This window comes from Lates calcarifer, linkage group LG5 (genome assembly GCF_001640805.2).
Source record: "Lates calcarifer isolate ASB-BC8 linkage group LG5, TLL_Latcal_v3, whole genome shotgun sequence".
NCBI classification, from domain to species: domain Eukaryota; kingdom Metazoa; phylum Chordata; class Actinopteri; family Centropomidae; genus Lates; species Lates calcarifer.
Genome location: NC_066837.1, coordinates 22,959,185 through 22,981,563, shown reverse-complemented (window position 1 = coordinate 22,981,563; position 22,379 = coordinate 22,959,185). Strand labels below are relative to the sequence as shown.

At 40.0% G+C, this 22,379-nt stretch overlaps 3 protein-coding genes across 3 annotated transcripts; 1 reads left to right on the top strand and 2 right to left on the bottom strand.

The window, feature by feature from the left end:
* Positions 1–104: 104 nt before the first annotated feature.
* poll (polymerase (DNA directed), lambda) lies at positions 105–5,616 on the bottom strand. Its single transcript, XM_018664617.2, has 9 exons — positions 5,528–5,616; positions 4,465–4,608; positions 4,035–4,332; positions 3,737–3,854; positions 3,253–3,591; positions 2,887–3,060; positions 1,665–1,793; positions 839–1,007; positions 105–738 (listed from the first exon to the last, which is right to left on the bottom strand). Exons 2-9 carry the CDS (start codon positions 4,577–4,579, stop codon positions 377–379), a joined length of 1,704 nt encoding a protein of 567 aa, XP_018520133.1. The 5' UTR covers positions 4,580–4,608; positions 5,528–5,616; the 3' UTR covers positions 105–376.
* Positions 5,617–5,729: 113 nt separating this feature from the next.
* dpcd (deleted in primary ciliary dyskinesia homolog (mouse)) lies at positions 5,730–9,201 on the top strand. The gene is made up of 6 exons (XM_018664621.2): positions 5,730–5,881; positions 6,394–6,474; positions 6,587–6,711; positions 6,866–6,999; positions 7,144–7,246; positions 7,740–9,201. The coding sequence occupies exons 1-6, from the start codon at positions 5,773–5,775 to the stop codon at positions 7,842–7,844; spliced, it is 657 nt and encodes a 218-aa protein (XP_018520137.1). The 5' UTR covers positions 5,730–5,772; the 3' UTR covers positions 7,845–9,201.
* Positions 9,202–9,991: 790 nt separating this feature from the next.
* fgf8b (fibroblast growth factor 8b) lies at positions 9,992–14,377 on the bottom strand. Its single transcript, XM_018664599.2, has 5 exons — positions 13,711–14,377; positions 13,574–13,610; positions 12,767–12,947; positions 11,142–11,248; positions 9,992–10,860 (listed from the first exon to the last, which is right to left on the bottom strand). Exons 1-5 carry the CDS (start codon positions 13,767–13,769, stop codon positions 10,564–10,566), a joined length of 681 nt encoding a protein of 226 aa, XP_018520115.1. The 5' UTR covers positions 13,770–14,377; the 3' UTR covers positions 9,992–10,563.
* Positions 14,378–22,379: the final 8,002 nt, after the last annotated feature.

The following is a 22,379-nucleotide window of genomic DNA, read 5'->3' as shown; positions in this document are numbered from 1 at the left end:
TCTCAATTCAGGCTGAAGCTGATGAGGATAACACACATAACAGTCATACCTAAACTGAAGTCCAATCCTGAAAAATTTAGGAAGACACAGGAGGAGATCTGCTATTACCCTTTAGTGTGTTTTATTATTTTTACTCCATCATAAAACATACAACATGGTGCACTTCCCATATTACAACGCGGCCCAGCTCATTTCCCACTTTTCTCTGGTAGTATCTAGCCCTCCTGCTGAGGTCCATTCAAGTCAAACAGGGCTGTGATAAAACAATAAAACATGCTTACGCATAATTGAGGTTTCTCATTGTCATCATTCATCATCATCATCATCATGATTATTTTTCTATAAAACCAGACATGGTATTGTGATTGGGAAATCATCACCAGTCCCTCTCATGAGGCTCCCTGTATGGTATGCCTAAAAGACTAAAAACGTCCTTCTCAGTTAGTGTAGAAAGTGGAGTGCCACCATACACCTTCAAGCTTCCCTGACGCACTACGTCTTTGTTCAGTGAGTGCTCTGATAAACTCATCTTTTTTGTCTTTGCCAGGGCTCTCATTGAGCGGTTAAAGTGTGCTGACCCGGTGAAATACATGAGAGCACAGGCAAACTCATTGTAGGGCACTACGATGATGTCCAGTCTGCGATGGCGGTGGCCGGGTCCTGGCAGGCGGCACACACCCAAGTATTTCTTCTGCTCTCCATTCTCCTCGTGGCTCACCAAGTCGTCTGTCAAAAACCCTTAAGAAAAAAAAAGCTTGTTTTTTTCAGTTTCTCTGAGGGAAAGCACCCCTACAAATAATACATGGGAAAATCCCTTCCACCAAAAAAGGTTGCTTACCACTTTCATGGAGGGTCTGTAATACTTTGCTGAAAATGCCCTTGTGAGACTTGCCATCAGGGTGAGATATAAGTACGTCGACATCTCCACATGTGGCCTTTCCCCGACGGTAGGAGCCACATGCCATTGCCATCAGGCCTGGGTCTATAGTCTGGGCAGCATCCTTCACCTGCACATAACCCGGACAAAAAGACTCAAAATAGAGGCGGTCATCTATCCCAGAGTGATGGAGCTTTATTTAAATCTTTGGATTTTCAATAACAGAAAAGCACAGTGTTTAATTTGTATGTTTTTTGCCTTTTACCTGTTCCCAGCCAAATACTGGGAGGTAGGCTCACTAAAGCATCACATATTATCTTGACAAGCCTGAGGGAGTACACATGCTTTAGTCATCTGTCTCGTGTGCGCTTTCTATCTGGCAGCTTTGAAGGAAAAAGAAAATCCAAGTAATACTATCTGAAAACAACTAACGGTGTACTCAACACTCTGGAGCAAACAGGTATCTGGCTAACTTAAGATGCAGCAAGTTTCAAGAGTTGGTTTTCCCCTTTGGGATGCTCCACTTTGTGAAAATATGGTCTGCTTTTCCCATTATCAAGCAGTCAAGGAAAGCTGACACAAACTTTTTCCTACTTTAAGTTTTTTGCTTCCAAATTTCTGAGGGTTAGAGTGAGAATCTGTTTCAGAGATATCTCACCTTATGCACATGACTACACATATGGAAGTGGTGAAAGACGCAAACATGTTTCAGTCATCATCACAAAATGTTACATGTTAAAATGTTACAAAATGTACACAGGTATTTAAACAAATGAAGATGCATTACCACTTTCTCTATGGCTGCTGCTTCTTCTCTGGGCATACGGTCTAGAAAGTCATCGTAGTGCTTGAGTCCTATTTTCTGAATGTTGTTCAGGTGGGCTTTTGTGCGGATGTCCTCCAAGGTGCGAAATCCCTGATATACAAACAAAAAAATACACATGTTATGTTTTTTTCCTGTCTGGTTTTTGTTTTAGTTATTAATTTAATTACAATATAATTGTAATGTAGCCTAGTTTAACTATTCATCTTCTAGACTTAAAGGTTTATTTAACAAACCACAACATAACATATCTGGTGAAAAATTACATTTTCTAACTTTTTTTACTGTAATCTTTTTCATAAGGAATTGTTTTACAGAACAATAAAAGCCTGACTGACACTGGCTTTTTGAGGCTGATGTTTATATCAATATCTGAGAGTTCAAAACATCCGAAAACAAACAATTTTGTTAATGATTTCTTAAATTCCATTCAATTGCGCACTGTCTGGTGTAGTTTTCAATGGCATTAAAGACGTTTTGGGTTTTTTGAGTATTAAATTGGTATTTTAAAGAGCACATTTGACAGAAAGATAAAAACAAACTTGTCAGTGCCTTCTGGTGTGCAAATTATGTCATGGAGACATTGTTTCTTCAAGACTTCTTTGGCATTTCCACATGGCTGTTACCTAATTGGACAACATACACTGATCAGCCACAACACTGAAACAACTGATAGGTAAACTGGTCATCTCATTGCTATGCAATGTTCTGCTGGGAAACCTTGGATCCTGGCATTCATTTGGATGTTACTTTGACATGTACCACCCACTTGAACATTGTTGCCGGCCAAGCGCACACCCCCATGGCAATGGCACTGGCCGATGGCAGGACAATCTGCCCCACCCATCACAAAACTGCTAAGAAATGGCTCAAGGAACATGACAAAAAGCCCAAGGTGTTGACCTAGCCTCCAAACTTCCCAGATCCCAAACCAGAATGCACTGGAACAAGCCAGATCCATGAATGCCCCGCCCTGCAACCCATAGGACCCAAAGGACCTGCTGCCAATGCCCTGGTGCCAGACACCACAGAATACTCCTAGAGGTCCTGTGTCCATGTCCATGCCCCTATTAGGCAGCTGGTTTTAATGCTGTGGCTGATCACTGTATACACAAATAGCAGTTTATAGACAATAAGCTAATATTGGCACAATGTCTGTGTGTGTGTGTGTGTGTGTGTGCCTTACCTGTTGGTACCACAGTTGTGCAGTTTTAGCTCCTGCACCCCAAATGTTAGTGAAAAGCTCCAGCACTGGCACAGCCTCCCCAATGTAATCTAGCTTTCGGAGATGACCACTCTCCATAATCTCATCAATTTTGTCAGCCATTTTTTTTCCAATTCCTGGAATCTGACAAGCCTCCTGTGACAAATGGAAAACACAAGGTTTCATTGACCATGGAATATAAACAAGATAATTCCAACACTGTGCACTAAAAATAATCTGTGTACTTCACTGTCATCCAACAAAAAGCACTTGCTACAGTACAGTCTAAAAAGTATACAAATTGACACAACCAACAACGTGATATTAAAAGCATCTGCACTACATTACCTGATATGATGTAATGGGCTTGTGGTAACTCTTCAGTGCGTTGACAGCCTTGGAGTAGCCCAGCGCCCTCCACTTGTCCCCCTGGTGTGTGTAGGCCTTGGCCAGCACCTCCAGCTTGTCTGTGATGTGCTTGTTGAAGTTATTACTTTTGGACTGAGAGGAATAGGCACAGACCCACTTCCCTGAGACCGCATTCTGAGCAGCAGAGTCTGGACCGGGGTTGAAGCTGGGGCTAGTAGTCTCCTCTTTAGGGTGCTGGCCAGTGAGGAGTGCTTCCAGGTCACCCTGAGAGACGGCATCTTCTTCTCCTCGTGGTTCCTCTTTGCTATCTGGAACTGTCTAGGATAACAATCCAACCCACACAGTCTTGTTTTTGATATGGTTGTGTCCCCAGTAGCACAAAATGATTACTGGCTAAAAAACTGGCAAACTCAATAAAGGACATGGGAAATTTGTGTTTTCTTCATGTGACCTGGCAACCTACCATATCTGTGGTCTCCTCTTGAATGGCTTGATGAGGCACTGGCTCTACGATAGTTTCTGCAGCAGGCTTGACATTTGGCAGATCTTCTTTAGTATTTCCAGGTTGTGTTTCAGATTCCCTAAGTGAACAGAAAATGAAAAGAGGCATAAAGATTGACAACTCAATTTTCTAATCTATGTGCAGTGCATTGACAAGTACAAGACTATGTCAAACTGGAAACATCATGAAATACAGATATAATTAAGAAAAGCTTTAAGATATAAGCATTCTTGTACAAAAGAAAAAGTAGCTCATTAACCTCTTGGGTAAAAGAAGGCTGTAGCTGGATACATCCAGCAACTGTTTCTCGCTGATACACAGGCTCAACCAAGTGCATTTCACCAGTTGGACTCCAGAGGGCATACAATCCACTTTCAGAAGGCGCAGAGCCCTGTCACTGTCCATGTTGTCATCTACAACAACATGAGTGACACCAGGACACAGCAAACTCTCGGTCTGTCCTCCATTCTGCAGAATTTGTCTTTGAAAGATCTGGCATCTGGCATTTCCTATTCCAGCAGGTACGATGTAAACTGTGACACCATTAAAAGTGTTTCCTGGGGCAGAGGAGAGGGAACAGATTAAAATGAGCCAATGTGCTTTTGGTTGTTTGGCCTCTACTCTGGTGTTATCTAACTCCATCTTCCATTTTTTCCAATCATTCTCAAATGCACACACACAATAATAACCTGTGACATCACATTCATCTGGTTTCTTCTTTAGTGGAGGTGCATCCTTTCCCTGTAGTACTTTGGCCCTTTTAACTTTGGGGAAAGCTTTCATAATTCCGTGACGAGGCTCCATCTTGTCTGTTAAAGGAGGGCACCAGCGGCCTGTGGCACAAAGCAGAATTATAAAGCTGTTTATAAGTTTGAAGAATAAAACCCATCCACAAATCTGGATCATTAACTATGTAGTGTCAAATGTACAATACATACTAATATATAGAATAGTTCTATTTTTATATTATGAATTCTGCAAAAGTTACAGTTTGAAAGAAGCAATACTGTACTGTAAAATACTCCCCTTAAAATGTGCATTCAAACAAAGTATGGAAGTATTATCATTAAAATATTCCTAAATAGCAAAAGTAAAGTACACATCATGCAGACAGAGTGCTCAATTTGAGTGTTGTATAATCACATACTAAAATACTGGATTATTATCATTACTACTAGTCGTTTATAACACATCATAATTGATAACAACATCTTTTAATTAGACAGTAATCTGCATAGCAACTAGTGACTGTAGCAGTCACATTAATGTAGTACAGTAAAAAGTACAATATTCCTATGAGATTAAAGGGAGTGGGAGTAACGAATCATAAATAGGAACACTCAAGTAAAGTACAAGGACCTCAAAAATGTCATGCAGTACTTGAGGTAACGTACTATGGACATACCACCACTGCAAACTTATTGAATCTTTAGAATTGATTTAGTAAGAACAGAACAGGAGTCGTGCAGTTTCACGCCCCTTTTTTCCAGCAATATGAATACGGTTAAGCAAAAACAATTAACCTTGCCTCGTAAACAGATTAAAAAATCAATCTGTTATTACAATCTAATCTTAGCTAGCTACATTTAGCTCATGCTGACGTTAGAAACAGTTATCAGTCGGGGTTTAGACCGTTTCAATAATCCTTTTCACCAACAATATACACTAAGCTTTAATTCATTCCAACATATTCGAATACAATTACGCATTTGAAGGATAAAACTCATTAAACTCTAACATTTTGGTTCTTACCCCTGCTCAGATGGAACCATACATAAAAAATCCACGACAGACGGACTACATTCAAATGTTTCACTTCCGGGTCATTTGTGCGTTTAGTTTTGCTTAAAAATGTAGCTAACTCATACACTTATAATTGGAGAGTCTATATATGACATTATGTATGTGTAAAGTTTTAGAAACATTCAGGGTAGTTAATTTAATATATTTATGTATAAATATCCTCTTACTTGCGTTGCGTATTAACTCGGGTTGCTATGGTTACGGAAGTGGTCCTATGCAACACAAGCGTCTGGAGAGACATGGCTGTTCAGAGTTGGATTGATATCTTAAAATCATCAAAGAAAACAGCTTTGATACACGACGGTGAGTACAACGAAGAGAAGACAGGTTTACTGATTGAAAAAACTACCTGCTAGAAGTCAGTATCATTTTGCCTAACTTTAACAGTTAGTTATTATTTTCAGACTGTTAGCTAATGTTAGCTAATATTAATGTGATTAGACAACGGGCAGGTGGCGATTTTTCATCTACAGCACAATGTATGAAAAGTTGTGCATTAAAAAGGTACATACTACTAATAAGAATAAGAATTCTGAGAGTCTGGTTCCTGCTAGCATCTCTGCTCACTTGATGCTAATGCTTGAAACACTATCCTTTATCCATTCATACTCGTTTCTGTTTACAGCAATTACAGGTGCTTTGATTTGACCAATGTTTCGTTAAATATTGCACATAGCAGAATGACAGAAATACTTAATATATTACTTGGCATAAGGCGTAAGGCTCGGTTGGTACTGAAACTACTTGGCTTGTTTGTGCTTAACTAGACTTTTTCCGTATGTGTGTGCTAATATATTTCTGTATTCCACCTCCAGGAAAAAGGAAGATTCACTACCTCTTCACAGATGGAAAAGAAATGGCAGAAGAGTATGACTTGAAAACAGATGAACTCATCAGTAAGCAACAAGTGTTGAGTGTCACAAAGCTGCATGCGGCTACTAATTTATAAATATCATTCAATACACGGAATAAGCTCTTATGTCTTATGAAACATTTGGTATATTTCAGTACGAAAGTGGCGTCATAAAAGCACACTTGGAGCTCAGGGCCAGTGGCAGGTGGAGGTTGGGGAGCCGCTCGCAAACCCTGTCACATCTTTGGACTCTGATGTGATTAAGGAGAACTGCTCCAATGTGGGTTTTTTTTCTGTCTGTCTTTCCCTCTGATTTTGGCTCTAATTACAGTTGAACCATCACATAATCTCATGTGAACTTTTGTTTGTTTGAGATGAACAGTTATAATTGTGTCATTCCTTTAAAATTGATTATTATATTACCGTTTCCACAGCCTGTGTTCATGCGTAAGGACACAAAGAGCAGCTTTCAGTGGAGAATCCGCAACCTTCCCTATCCCAAAGATGTCTTCGTTGTTTTTGTGGAGCCATCTGAGAGATGCATCATCATAAAAACTTCAAACAAAAAGTAAACGTGCATGAGAGAACTGGTTTTCCCTATGTACTTGTTGCATGTAATCCTTATGTTCTCCCTATAGATGGCACTGTGCACAATACTTTTGTCTACACAGTGGTGTGATAAACCTATGACATCCTCTCCATGTCTTGCCAGGTATTATAAGAAGTTCAGTATTCCTGATCTAGATCGCAGTCAGCTGCCATTTGACTGCTCTGCCCTCAGTTTCACTCATGCCAACAACACTTTGATTGTCAGTGTAAGTCCCACACTACAGTGAGAAAAAAATCAAAATCTGTGTTATGAAACTGTGTTTTAGATGTAAAGGTACAAGTTTTAAAGACTGATTCTTAGATAAATGTTCTAACCTTAAATGCTGAAAGCAGGGTCCTGTATAATCTGCGCAATATAAAGAATTGCAAATTTTTCTGAAAAAAAAAACACATTTTTTTTAAATTGACAAATCCAAAGAGTCTCCTAGAAACTATTACGCTCACTGAGATATATTACATATGAGATATATTTTAAACTATGCTCATGTCCATAAAGTAACTAAGTGTTTTTTATACTCCAGTTTCTCCTATGTGCACCTGTCACTACACATAATATTTTTTTATACCCACAATAATTCCTCTTTTTGTTTCATCTGCTTTGTTTTTTGTATGTTCTTTCAATATGACTACAGTGACAGATCTGCAGGAGGGAAGACTTGGAGAATGTTGAAGTAATTATTTTTCTTCTCTCTTGTCCAGTACAAGAAACCCAAAGAGATCTTAACCCTTGAGCAGGAGCTGCTGAAGGAGCTGAAGAAACTGAAGGGGACTGGAGAAGGGGATGTCGACTGCAAAACTCAGTGAATTGTGACTGTGGGAGCGAGAGAATAATTCGGCGTTGCATTTAAAGCAGAACCTCACGGCGCCGTTTTCCAGTCACATGTGAGCTCTAGTTTATTTTACTGTGGTGAATCCCTTCATTAAGAAGACCTTTTTTCAGTGCCTTGTCCATGGCTTAATGCTTCTCATTATGTTTACTGACTGGGGTCCATTTCTTAGAATTGTTAGTATTGAAATTTGTCCTGCTATTTATATTTGATACAAAGAAATTCAGTAAAAAATAATACGTAAAATAATAAAGTGTTTGTGTGTGTACAGTCTCACAGCCAGATTTATTAACTTTGCCGTTGGACAATTAGGGTGATATTTCACAGAAAACTGAAATTATTAGTATGGAAATTAAAATTATATCACGGGATCTCTTTTTTGCCTCTTGTTACCAAACCTGCTCCAGAGCCATTGTGATGGGGGTCACATAACCTACCATCCTCCTTTCATTGATGTCCTTGTAAAACACTCAAAACACACAATGCCTCATCCCTGTGCGTTCCGGGGTCACTGTTACGAGCACATCCCATTTGTGTTAACTGAATACCCTTATGTTCCTTGCATGTAGTGGGCCACCCTGAAAGCCATTACTGGGCCTGGAAACTACTGTTACCGTTTCCCATTACAAGAGGGGGTCACTCTGACTTAGTGGTCTTCAGCTAAAACTATATAGACAAAAGTTAGAAATAGGTCCAACTGTTCCAGGGTTTCTCTCCAAATTTATTTGATGTTGTTGTCTATGAGGAACAAATATAAAGTCGGCACTTCACATCTTTGGCATGTGGAGTTCTATGTGTATATATGACATGTACAGAAAAAAATAATTCCATAGATCCATGCTTCAAAATGTGATATATGTCTACATTTTCACAAAGTTCAATTTAAAGGGGAAAAAAAGTCTCGTCAGAAATACTTAGACAGTGGATAAAAAAAGAACGGTGCTGTTTAAAAGAGACAATGGCATTTAAATATAGATTGTTTCAACCTTGTGATTCCTTGCATTTTTTACCACTTGTCCAAACCCAGAGAGCAAGTGCAAAAAGCAGAGACAAAACCACAGTTCTCTCTTACTATTGTGCTTTGTCTTCTTCCAGATGGAAAGAACAGGAATACAAGAAAACATTTTAAAAGCAGTCTGTCCTGTTGTTTTGCAAATTCTTGAGAGGAACTTGATGGAACTTAGACATGACAAAAATACATTCATACATATCTGATTAGGTAGTGTTTGACTGTTTGGTTTGTTGAGATGTTCTTTATCGATTCTAAATGGATATAATGTGTAAAAAGTATCTGCTGTTTAGCAGATGAATTAAATACCAAGTGTTTACTCTGATGTCTCAATTTTGCTAGTTTTCTTTAATGCTGTACAGTCTTTGGAGCATGAGCTGCTGTCAAAACAAATTCCTGTGGCAACAAACACCAACTAACAAATTGGACATCCAGCTCAAGCATTGTGAGAGCAGCTGAGTTCCTCTGTTCAGGGTCTTCTTCCTCCCCTGTCGTTTGGCCTCTGATGGTCATGCTCAACTGCTTCTGGGAAGAGGGTTTCTTTTCTGCCTCCCTTTCACTCCCGAATGCCTCTTCCCAGCCATTCCCCCTCTTTCAGCCGATGCCACATTTTGCCACACAGGCCCTGATGCTTTTTCTCCAACCCCTCAACTCCCTCTTCGGCCCTCCATCCCCCATCCTACCCCTCCCTGTGTGACTGGCTTCTTTTTGATAACTGACCCCTCCTCGTGTTATTATTCGAACCCACTATTGTATAACATGCCCTTTTATATGAGGTTTCACAAAGGGCCCATTTGATCAGAGGGTTACGGTGTGCGATCGTGAGAAATGCAACTACATGGTGGTAACCTTTGTTTGGGCCAAAATGGTGGGCTGACCTCATCGCTTTTAATGCATAGCTCGGGCCATTCAGGCCCAAGTCTCACTTGCTGAGCACATTGAATTCAGTAGCCTGTCACAGATATTGCCCCTCAGTTATCTGGGTCAGGCTTGAGGAAGAAGAAGGGAAAAAAACAACTGTTTTTTTTTTTTTTTTTTTTTTTTAAGGGTAACCAACATTATATGCTAGCTTTCCGTCCCAAAACAACCACACAAGAGAAAAGCCAAGCAGCATGTGAACTGATTCTTTAGTGGTTTTAATATACACTCTACAATAAATATTTCCATCATTTGACGTAATTTACATTTTTACAGTAAAAATATATTCATATATGTAGAAAAAACAGGTTAAAATTCTCCAAAATTGCCTCCTAAAGGCAAGATAGCATGTCAACTGAGACTCAGATGCTGTAACCACAAGAAAATCCACAGATAGCTGCCGTGTCTAGCTTCATTGTACTCATTCCTCTTATAAACATTCTTTGTTGCTGAGCTGGCTAACCAAAGGTTTTCATTCATGTCAATGTAGCTGAGCTCTTCAGTCCTTCAACTGCCCCCTGATTTAATAAGAGAAAAAAAATCTTTCCTAATTGAAAATCTTTCTGAATTGGAAATAACTAGCAGATTAGATAGTCAATGTTTACATAAAATCCAGTACAATGAATTATATGATAAGTCCACAAAATGAGGCAAAAAGTGTATGGGCACTTGACTGTAAAAGTTGATTTTGCCGGGAGCACTTGCTTTCTCTTGTAGTGGTTCTTCTGGTGCTGGTTCATCCACAGTTCTCCCTCAGTGGTTTCAGTCCTCAGCGGCCCCCTGAGCGCTGGTGATGGGAATGTTTAGTCCGCCTGCTGAAAGGCTGCACGGGGACAGGGAGAGGAAGAACATCAAACGGTCTCCTCTCACTCAGCAAGTGCCCCCTGGGTAGACGCTTCATGAAGTGGGCCTCCCTCTGATGCTGCTTGGTCTTGGAGGCCTTCCTCGGACGGCCCTTGCGTGTGAAAGCCATATACCAGCCCTCATACTTGGCGTTCTGGAGAGCTGTGTAGTTGTTTTCCAGAACAATCTCAGTGAAGATGCAGTCTTTGCCCCGTCCTTTCCGCTGCGAAGGAAAAAAAAAAAAGAAATGGGGGAATTGAGATACTTTGGACAATTTCCAGGAAGCGGAAACATTGTCCTTATTTCCAGACAATCAAATACCCCTTGAAACCTTAAGAGGGCCGCTCAGACAAATATCAAAATCTAATTTGTTCTGGCTTCGAATGCGTCTCAACAATGTGTTGCCATAAGCTGCAAATCTGGAATAATATTTCCGAGAAACAGACATACTTCAAGATGTCGCTGTAGTCTTATGCGGCCACAAAACTATGAATTCCAGATTACCTTGCCGATCAACTTCCCCCTCTTGTTCATGCATATGTAGTATCCTGTCTTCACCCCTTTTATACGGACTCGACTTCCAAAAGAGTCCGTCTCCACCTCCAGTTTAGCTGCGCAGACAAAACAAATCACAAATAATGAGATGACACAGTTCTGACATGGTGCAGGCATCCAGATTATGATGTTACAGTGTGTGAGACAAATGAGCTTCTTTCCTCTGAATGTATTCTTTATGTGCAGTCAGACTGTAATAAACTGGAATTACATCATGTCATCATTAAATGCCATTCAATTTTGAGAAGATCATGACCAAGGAACCAAAATCCTGAAGATAACATTTAAATTTTATAATCCTGCAGACACCTTTACCAAAGCACGCAAGCCGTCCAAAATAGCATCAAATGATAGTGATTTCGCACGGTGTGATTGTTGTTGAATGTCTGTAAATGCTGTGCTGTGATGCAGTTCAGACTGGGGATAAAGGAGAGTGAGAATACTGCGGTCAGGGACACAGCCACAAGCACAGAGCAGCGGTCAGATTTGGGCCGGTTACAAGAGTGACACCCACTTAGGATATGCAGCCAGTGTGTGCATGACTGACTCTGAGTGTGTGTGTGTATATATGTGTAGGCAGAGAAATTTAAAAGACAAAAGAGCACATAGGAGAGGCAAGGAGAGGAAAAGGTATAAAGTGAAGATGCTGACTTCACCGCTCCTTATAAATTGAGTCATACATTGAGTTGTAAAGCAATGAAAATTCCTCATAAAATCAGCCTCCAAAAAGCGGGTAGCAGGCTCTATGCCTGAGTGGATGGATGGTGGTGGCTGTGGTGGAAAGATGGCTAGACACACCAAAAATCCTTTGGTGACAGGAATCCTGCTCCCTTTAAGTTTAAGACAGTTTTTCCCTACTAGGAGTAAAGAAAAAAGTCCCTGCTGAAGTCCATCATAACAGGTGTCAAGGACTTTCTAGACCACCAACACAGTGAAGAAATAAATAACCGCCATATGGCCATAAAAGATGGCAACACTGATGCCACTAACTTTGTTTACAATTGCTATAACTGTTTCTCCTGGCTCAAACATTTTCCTACAGGCTGCCAAAAGCGACATAATTTATACTGCTTTTCAACACCGCACCGCGCACCATTGAATTTAAACTATTCCCGTGTTTGTAAGGTGAACACGTTTCGTATTTTACTGTTTTCCTGAGGTTTAAAACCATTGAAATGTAAGAAACGATGGCCTTTAGCTGTCATCGCTTTTTGATGGATCTGGCTATAACACACGGGCTTTAAGGAGTAAAGTTGCTTCATCGTTTCAGAGACAATAAAAACTGATTTCCCTGAACGATTTCACATATGTGGACCTCCCTATTTATTAAATTTGAAACTATATTTAAATATGTAAATATATACGCCACCACAGGGAAGGTTAAGCTAGGCTATTTAAAATGTTCAAAAGTTAATAACATGACGTTTTCTCGCGATATTTAGCATATTCCATTGCACACGTCCTGCCGTTTACTAAGACGTACGGTGACTTAATCGACACTTCATTATGGTTTTCGTAATTATAACACACATTCATCTCCGCTGGCCTTATTCCTCAGCCATTTTTCACCGTACCGTGCACCGCTCCGTCGTCTCCGTTGGCGTTGACCCTCTTGTTGGCCAGAACCTGGACGTGTTTCCCGCTGGTGCGGCTGTACAACTGGTAAGTGCGGGTCAACCGGCGGCTCATCCGGTCCGACAGTCGGCTCTGCTCGGTGACATGGTGCTTGAAATTAGGAGAAGACTGCACAGAGTTCTGTCGGAGAACATAAGAAACACGTGTCAATAAATAGGCAGTGAAATCACTTTTTAATGTCGCAGAATTTTTCTTTGCAACTCAGGAAAGCCTGAAAATATTACTGTCAACTGTGAGTGAGGAGACTAAAGCTTGTTAGTCAAACAGCCAAGGCCCTGCTAGCCCACTGGTCATTATGTTATTTATTATCATGTTTAAATCATTCTTTCCGCTTTTCCTCTTGTTTCTTTTCTTTATAGGTGTATCTCTTTGGAGATGCTTTCATGGACCCTCGGGATTGGCATTTCCCTTTGATAGTTTTTTCCCCCCTTTTACCATCGATGATCTTTCGCCCCTTCTTGACTTCCTTTTTTCCTCATCTCAGCCTTTCTCCATCCACATGTGTTTTAACAATTACTTTCTAGGCTGGAACTTACCTCTTTTCAAGATGTTTGAATTGTTGCCAATTGCCATAGCACTCATAATAAAAATGTTTTCATTGTTATTGCAGCCCATTGCAGATGTAGAGACGGTGGACTGTGAGCTGCTAAGGACGGCGCCGGAATACCTGTTAAGTTTTACTTAGTTAATTATAGAACTTTACGCAACGGTTAGTGCTTTTTTATTGAAGTGAAAATGCGGGTTACCTGTGCATAAAAGCAAAGCGCCGTGAACTGAAGTAACCTGGGGAGAAAAAGGGGGAAAATAAATAGCTCTGTAACCTGTTGCACGAATTCAGACTGTTACATAAGCAGCTATATTACCTTGACACCTCTTTACTTACAGATAACCTAACCTCGATGTTCTCAGCCTCATCTTGTAATAGTTCAAATATTGCTTCATGAATACTCCACTGATTCGATGCTGGAAGCCCTCGGAAATAAAGTTACTCCTGATGGGGATTTCAGTCCGGTTTTTATGCCCCTCTTGTTACACATAGAAGGTGATAGCCGTGACAATTAAGAGATCCAAAAACTGTCAGGGTCCCATGTGGGTAAAAGGATTCCACTCTCCACTCTACTGATACATGAAAAAGTCCACAGAGGATTTAAGGACGCTGCGGTGCCAATCCAAACTGAAAGTCCAGAGAAAGTGTCGCTGTCACCAAACCACCTCCACTAAATCCTCTTCGTGTCAATCACTCACTCAGCAACAGAGCTCTTGATTAAGTTGAAATAAATCCTCTTTGTCTCTCTGTGACACAGCAGTGGCGGTGATTTTGATTTTACGCACGGATCTTTACGCATCAGCGGTGCGATGCGCACTGGGGATTCCCCTAAAAGTTAGTGATTCATTAAAAAAAATGAATGAATTCCACGAGTGACAGCACTGATTTGTCTGTTTTCTGTGCAGTAAAAGCAACGATGCTACAGTCGTCTCTCTATAAGATGCGCAGAGAGTGAAACTCCCAACATCAACCTTCCTCCCACACGTGTGTTTCTTGTGGTTGCCTCCAGTCCGCATACAGCATCTGTCTCCCTCTACATTTAAATACTTTAACTTGCGGGAAAGTCAATATCCTCGGCGAGAGCAGGCGGAGCGTTCAGGCAGGAGCCAATTTGAAACTGAATACTTGTTAAAACACTTTGCCTGCAACGATTTGCTCGCAAATCCGTAAACACAGCATTCTTCATTTAAATGTATAGAATGAAACAACCTATAGGATGAAAGATGAAAATGGTCTCATAAATTAAGAGAGGAGTTTATTTGTGGGTTAAACCACATAACAAATTTAATATCAGCATGTCTTACAAAATGTTTTTACTTAGCACAGTCATGTGCATTAATCTCATGCAGCGCATGTCATTATTTTACAGTATCTTCATCCATGTAGAGTCACAGCGCGCTTGGTTCTCTATAAGCACAGACATCCACATGGAAAAATTCCCTGGCATGTACTTAAGAAAATCTACAGTTACATTAACGTATTCCCTGACTGCAGGTTAGGGGTTGTTTGGTGGTCCCGGGGGACAGACCTTGATGTACTTTTTCATCCTACATATGTAAGTCATATGTATTCCATGTGAACACATGACACAAAATGGTTTTTACATAACATCTAAAGCCGTTTGCCTTGGATACAAATGCTCTCTCGCTCACAATCACTCTTCTATAGCTTTTCACAATCCTGGTTTGATTTTTTCTTTCTTTTTTTTTTTTAAAGTGGATCCTGGGCCTGGTGTGCTACCCTCATAGTGTAGTTTCATACACTACATCATGCAATTATACTGTAATTATTCTTTGTGACAACAAAGCAGCAGGGTTTCCTTCAAGGGAGCATGACTGTTACACGTTCATGTGATAGGATAGAAAGAGGATGGTTGTAACACTGGATACTTTGTACATTTACCAGGAACAAACTTGATGCTGCTTTCAATCCAACATATGAAAAGTGAAAAGTAGCTTTTTTTTTTCATAAATTGAATACATTTTTGTAACTCTAATCCTACCACCTATATTTACACACCGACACAGCCATAAAAGTTTGTGAAATAATAGTTTAATAACTTTAATCTAGGTTATGTGTAGCTCATTGCACCAGGTTAAGTTAAATTTAACTGAAGTATCTTAAATGAGATAGGAGATATGGATGGAAACGTGAACCAAATGTTACATTTAACCCCACTCTCCCCTGCTTTCACTGTTGCGTGTACAGATGAAATAAACATTAAGAGTGTCAGTCACAAATTGAGGAACGCCTGTGACTGTAATGGGCCAAACCTGAACACACAAAATGGTGTAAAAATGTCAGGCCCTGCCTACTAAATCTCCTCTGTATATCTGAGTCCTCTTGACACCTCGAGTGAAACTAATTTTAGGCGACATCAGTGCATTGATACCCACGCTTTAAATCAGAGCAGAAGTGCTAATCTGCAGTATAGGTTTACTGACTCCAAACCTCAAATCTGATTACCATCCTGACGAGCCAAAACCGATTTTCTGGACTTCGACTCTTAATCTGTGAGGCTTCATAAACGCAGGCCCATGTTCTCTGTGAGAACAGTATGGGAAACTTTTGCACCCTTTACACAGAGCAGCTGTACAAGAGTAAAATATAATATATATATAATTATGTGAGTTTGGTCAATGTCTTAGCTGTAAATCAGTCATTTTAGCCAATGCAGGGGATTTAGGGGGTGAAAATGGACCTGCCTTATTAGTTCCAGTGGGACACAGCAACAAGTGATTTTGCCACCTGGAACAATTCAGCACTTTGTTCTTTCATATTTTGACCCCTATGAAGCAATGATCGCACATCCTGATATGAAATCCACATGCATGATAATTAAATCTGTTGAGTGTTTTTTAGAAAGACCACACAATGACTCATCAAAAGTGCCTGTTTGACTGTCTGAACCCACAGATTAGTTCACTCACGAGTCATTTAAAGAAAATTTGATTACGAGGCAGAGGAAACCTGGAGTCCTCTAGATGGTCTCTGTATATTTGAAACCCGCTGTAACAGTCTGCTATACATAACTCAAACTTAAATTTCTCTTTTAGGTTTGGGAATTAAGCAAACATATTATTATAGAGCAGAAACTCAGTACAGGGATTTGGTGGAAATCATCAGTATTTATTTTTGTTGTCTACCCTTTAGAGACCATAAATGTATAAGTTGGTACTGATCTTCTTTCTATTTCTGTTTGATTTAAAGCACAAGTATAAATGAACTACTAAAATCAACTAAACTCATCTGTTGAAGTTTCCTCTGCAAACACTCAGATGAGTCTCTTATTTTGGTAAGCACAACACTGTTTCATTGCAAGGTGGCTTTTTTTCAATCTCCCTAACATACTTGCCAGCTTGTGTCCCTGTCTACTCTTGTCATGGCCTTGGGTCAGGTCAGCCAAGACCAGACAATGACAGAGGTCATGTGTCTTTATTGCTGGGAGAGCTGTCTACAGTATTTCCCACATTTTCAGTGACAGCTGACAATAGCCACTGGATGAATTTGAGGAGAATTCAGACAACTTGGCGGAAAAAAAAGTTGGCGTCATTGCAATGACTTGTAAATGATGTTGACAAATGCCTACAGTATATTAGGCTTTTTGGAGCCTGTTTGTTGGCTTGGCTTTGTGAAGATCAGTGTTTGTTTTTCTCTTATTTAATCATATATTATTTATGTGTAATCATATATCAGTCAGGTGAAAAGCAAGAATAGCTTTGATAAAAGTTCTCTAGCAAAAAGAGCTGTTTCTGATGAAAGAATAAAATTGATTTTATTGCCACTTGTGCAGATACAGAAAAACTACCAGTACCTTTCCTGAGTAAGATAAGATAAGAAATTTATATGTTATAGCAGCAAGAGACAAGAGTGACAAAAATAGAAAAAGAAAAGATAAAAATATAATATTAAAAAAAGGCACAGAAGGGTAAAAAAATTAAAGTGCAGCAATCAGCATTAAAAGTCTCTGTAATAAACAAATGTGAATCTTACCTGATTTATGTTCTAAAGGAGCTATATGTAAGTTTTTGCTATTGCTACATAACCAACATTAGCATTAACAGCTGTTTACTTATCAGTCTGGAAGAAACATTGCAAGTTCAACATTAAACTTTATTCCTTTACTCGCCAAGAGCTGTCTCCAGCAGTTGAAAACAACGGCAGCGTTAAGTCTTGTTTTGCTACTGCTTTTACCACTTCTTTTTCTCTGCTGAAGTTAGCGCAGAGGATATATCACAACCTCTTGTATTGTAAACACAATTATGGCTAAAGCTAATGGCAAGCAACCATCACCACCACCCACTCCCAACAAGAAAACATGCATGGAAGCAAAGAAAACTTACATATAGCCCCTTTAAAGAAATAGTTTAACATTTTTGGAAAAAGTTATATTTGCTTTCTTGCTGAGAACTAGATGTGAAGACTGATACCACTTCTGTATCTGTCCACTCATTATAAGTCGATGCTGGTTGCCAGGGGGACAAATGACATCAGGAACTGGACCCAGTCAAGAAATAGTTCCATGTATAACCGTGAGTTAAACTACAACATGTCATTTTTAAGTCTTGGTTTTAGCTAGAATTAAACAAACAAGATATTAGAGATGGTAGTAGACATATTTTACACTGTGGGACAGAACCAGGCTAGCTGATTCTCCTTGTTTCCAGTCTTTATGCTAAGCTAAATTAACTGGCTGCTGAATGTAGCTTTGTACTGAACGAACTGAAGAATTGAAGAGTGCAAGTGGTATCAGTCTTCTCACCTGACTCTCAGCGAAAAAGCAAAAAAGTGACTTTCACAAAATGTTGAACTATTCTTTTCCACACAACATATTAGTATTAGCTATGTCCTCTCATACACAGTGTCTGCCCTAAAGTCTTAACTGCTTTACAAAACTTGACAGAGAACATTTGGTTCAGTGCTATAGAGTCAATACATCTCTTTGACTTCACTGCAGTCTACAACAGCCACTTACTATTTAAAAATGATTCCATCTCTGCAAACCTAAATGACATTTGGTTAAAGTGACCTGTCAGACAGGTTTTGCTAAAATTCTCCAGACTATACATGAAAGGTCCTTTATGAAACATGATCAAAAGCTATCATTTTTTATTCTAGTCTTTTACATACCAAACTGTCTGCTGCCTCACTCCTGAGATTCTCTAGTGACCAGCTTTTTCTGGCCTTCTAATGAGTTTGAGAAGAGTTGACACAGATCCAAGTTTTGCCCCAGATCCCCTCTCTTTTGCCTTTTCTCTTAGTCTCCCAATGCTGCTTTTCTCATTTGGATCAATGCTAATACAAAGCCTTGGTATCAGAGAGCAAGGTACGAAAACAGCAATCACAGGGACGCCGTGAAAAAAAAATCTGAGAGAGGAACTTTTTGGCAACGATGCGCATTGGTTATTCTTAGAAGAGAAGTGACTGAATGTCTGAAAAGGCCTCAGAGCAGACTACCATTCAGTGAGAGGTATTATTCCCCCTAGCTAATGCGAGACATAAAAATACACACTCTTGCATAAGGCAGAGCCAATGGAAAGGTAGACACCATAGAGGAAGAGAAAAAACAGAGCCAGAGAGGAAGACGGACAGAATATGAGACTGTGTGTGTGTGTGTGTGTGTGTGTGTGTGTGTGTGTGCGCGTATGAGTGTGTGTTTGGGTAGAAAGAAAATGTGGGATGTTGTGATTTTCGGTGTCATCTGGTTGCAGTGTCATTCACCGCCCCAAACCTCAGTGGTTTTTTAGAAGAAAAACTCTTCAACCACCTGTTGTAATTATGCACTGCTGCTTTGTTGCAACAACGTCAACCACATAATGTGCCTGTAACCACATCACCACACCAGTAACTTACCTTGAGCTGGCTCGAGAGTGTGCTGGCTCACAGCTAACATCACTGGAAGTTACAATTTGTTCCTGGTGCATTTGCAGGATGACATGGGAGGATTAATGGCTTACATTGTATTAATGGAATTAAATCATTTAAATTCTCATCAACGATGTCAGTAAAGAATTTAAATGACAATGACAATTGATAGGAAAATGGACACCACCCTTAATAAATCACCCTTTTTATGGAATCATTTTACCCCTGATCTTATGGAAAATGGCTGTGTGTGATCTACACCAAAATCCACTTGTTAACAACTAATTAAAATTTACAGTTAAAGACTTGGCTTTTTGTAGAAAGCCCCTCATTGAAGACATAATACCATTGGAAACCTGTAGATGATCTACTTGTGTTTGCTGTGGGCTTATTAGATAATTGGAAACTCTTGACCAATAACTTGTATAAAATGTATAAGTGCACAATTATTACAAGTCGTTAACAAATTACTAACATGGCTGGGGTATCCTGTTAGGGGGTCACAGGGGCAAAAATTTGCTGTTGGGCTCCCATTGAACCATCACCCTCTGTGCAACATGTACAGTATGTACCTTGCTACTTCTAGATTCAGCAATCCAATGCTGGAATAATAGTTAAAGGGGCTATAGCTAAGTTTTCTCTGCTGCCAAATGTGGTCTCTTGCCTGGAGCAGGGGGTGGTGATGGCCGCTTGCCAATAGTGTCATTTAAAAACAAGAGGTTAGAGTGCACCCTCTTAGTAGCGCTCAATTTTGTTGCAACAAATCAGTTTGTTTGCATTATCGCGTGGCTTTCAGTGGTGGAGGAAGTATTCAGATCCTTTACATAAGTAAAAGTACCACACAATAATACAAACTAACTAACTGATTTAGGCAGTGGGATTCCAGCAACTTGCAATTACTGTTTTTGTCAGTCTGGTAGGAATATGTCATGATGTGTCTGGCTAAAAGGCAAGGTGGCACATCACATTGATTACCTGTGAGTGATTGTACTGCTGTTACAGATACTTGCCAGCACACCACTACACAATCTTTTTTTTCCTGCAGTTCTGCCTTCTCCATCCTGATGTTGTCACAGTTCACACTTGAAAACCTGCTATTCCAAACCAATTTATTTTTGGTCGAAATTTTTTCAAAATAGGTGTGCAAAACAGAATGGAACCCATTCTGTGTTGGTGGAAAAGGAGTATCAGAAGCAAAAACAAGCACTATAATAGATGTATCTGGAACTGCCTATTGGTTTACATTGCATCAGCTGTTCACAGTGGCCATGTACATCGTTTTCACTCAGTACTTCACCGATTCCAAAGATTTTTTTTTCTTCATCAGTCATTTACACCCAAAAACATGAGAAAAGTGATGCCCAGCTTCAAAAATACTGGAGTTATCCTTTGATGGATTATAATTGATCTATAAAACAATAATTTATAAAGCCATCAGTTACGACATTTCTACGTTGTATAGTTTTTTTCTCTGAATGTGGAGACATTTTTTCGAATCATAAGAGTTATGTAGACATGTTCTTGACTCAGTGAATTTTAATATTTTGTGTATCTTGCACAATTAACTTCAATATTTTATATTTTACATTTTTTATTTTTTTTTTTTTTTTTCAGTGACTGACAGATACTGTTTCTCACTTAGAGTACTATTTTCTTGATTCTTTCTGACTGAATTTTCTATTTTGTTTATTTTTTGTTCATCTTAGACAATTAGACTGATGACTTGACATATTTCTATGCTGTCATTAATATATCATTTTTGTCTATCTACCTTTCTCTCACTGAGCAGCTCAGTCACAGGGTGATGATTTGGTGAGTGTATGTGTAAGTGTATATGCAGTGGTGTCACAGCGCCAGCGCCTGAGAAAATTGTTACAGTGAGAAAATTTGGAAAATCAAGTCAAGGTTCTCGCCACCGAATGACGTTTGAAGTACTTACTCGTGTTTGAGCAGAGCGGAGAGCTTGAATTACTTTTTAACTGGATGAAACGACTGTCTGGGAATGACCCCGGTGTGTAGAAGTGATTAAGGGGACCCAATTTTGCCATAACCCAAATGTGTTTGCATAACGACTTTGAGTGGTGTTCCGAGTGATATTAAATAAAGCTTTCTGCTGAAGCTTTTAACAACTGTTAAAGTTGAGTATAGCAGTTCTGCTTTGCTATTTCTTTTGGTCGACTTGTTTTTTAAGTATCTGAACAACAATTTTTACATACAGCAAGTCTTAAACTACTCATTTGCCCATGTCAGTACAGATGAAAATGAAAGCAATAAAGACAAAGGGCCCCACAGTGGCATCCCCATCAATTCCCTGTGAGGAAAGGTGCGTGTGTGTGGCGTGAAGTGCTGGCAGTGAGGTAGAAAGCTGCAAAGTTGTCGTTGGCTCAGTGGAAGCGGTCTTCATTCCCAGTGACTTGGATGTTTCCCCCGTATTTCACCCCATAACCCCCCACCCCGAATGGAGCGTGATTTACTGTCTTGTAAACACATAGGAAGTAGCATTGAAAACGGTTTAACAAAGTCAATAAAAGCAGACATCATTCCTGGTATCAGGGGGTGGTAAGGGGGAGGTCTGGGGTGGCTGAGGGCAGGTATCCTCCCTTCCTTCTCTGGTTTCCCCCCCTTGCTTATCCATCTCTCCATCTCCATCTTTTCTTCTCTGTCTGTCATCTGTGTCCTCTGTTCCCTCTCTCCCTCTTCTATATGTTTCTCTTTACCCCTGTTTTCATATCATCCTCTTTTCCCTCCTCACCCTCCTCCAGACTCCCTCCTCTTGCTCTCCCTCTCTCTTTCTCTTTCTGCCTTTTTTATTTCATGCGCTGGGCAGCGGACAGCCAGAGCAATGGCTTTAACAGACCTACCTGCAGGGCTGCTTAGGGCGGCTCTTTCATCTGGGCTCTGGAGAAAGAAGCCCCCGGCCCTGAAACAGCTGTGTGGACCTGGGAGTGAGAGGACCATGAAAAACACAGAGAAGAAAGAAAGGAAATTCAATGGTCCCCTGGGAATCGTACCTCCCCGTGCCTCTCTCTTGCTCTTTCTCTCCTTCCCTCTTTCTCTCTAACTTTATCCTCCTCTCTTTTTCTTTATCCCTTTGCTACTTGCTCACTATTTAAGAGAGTTTTCCCATTTTTAAATGATAC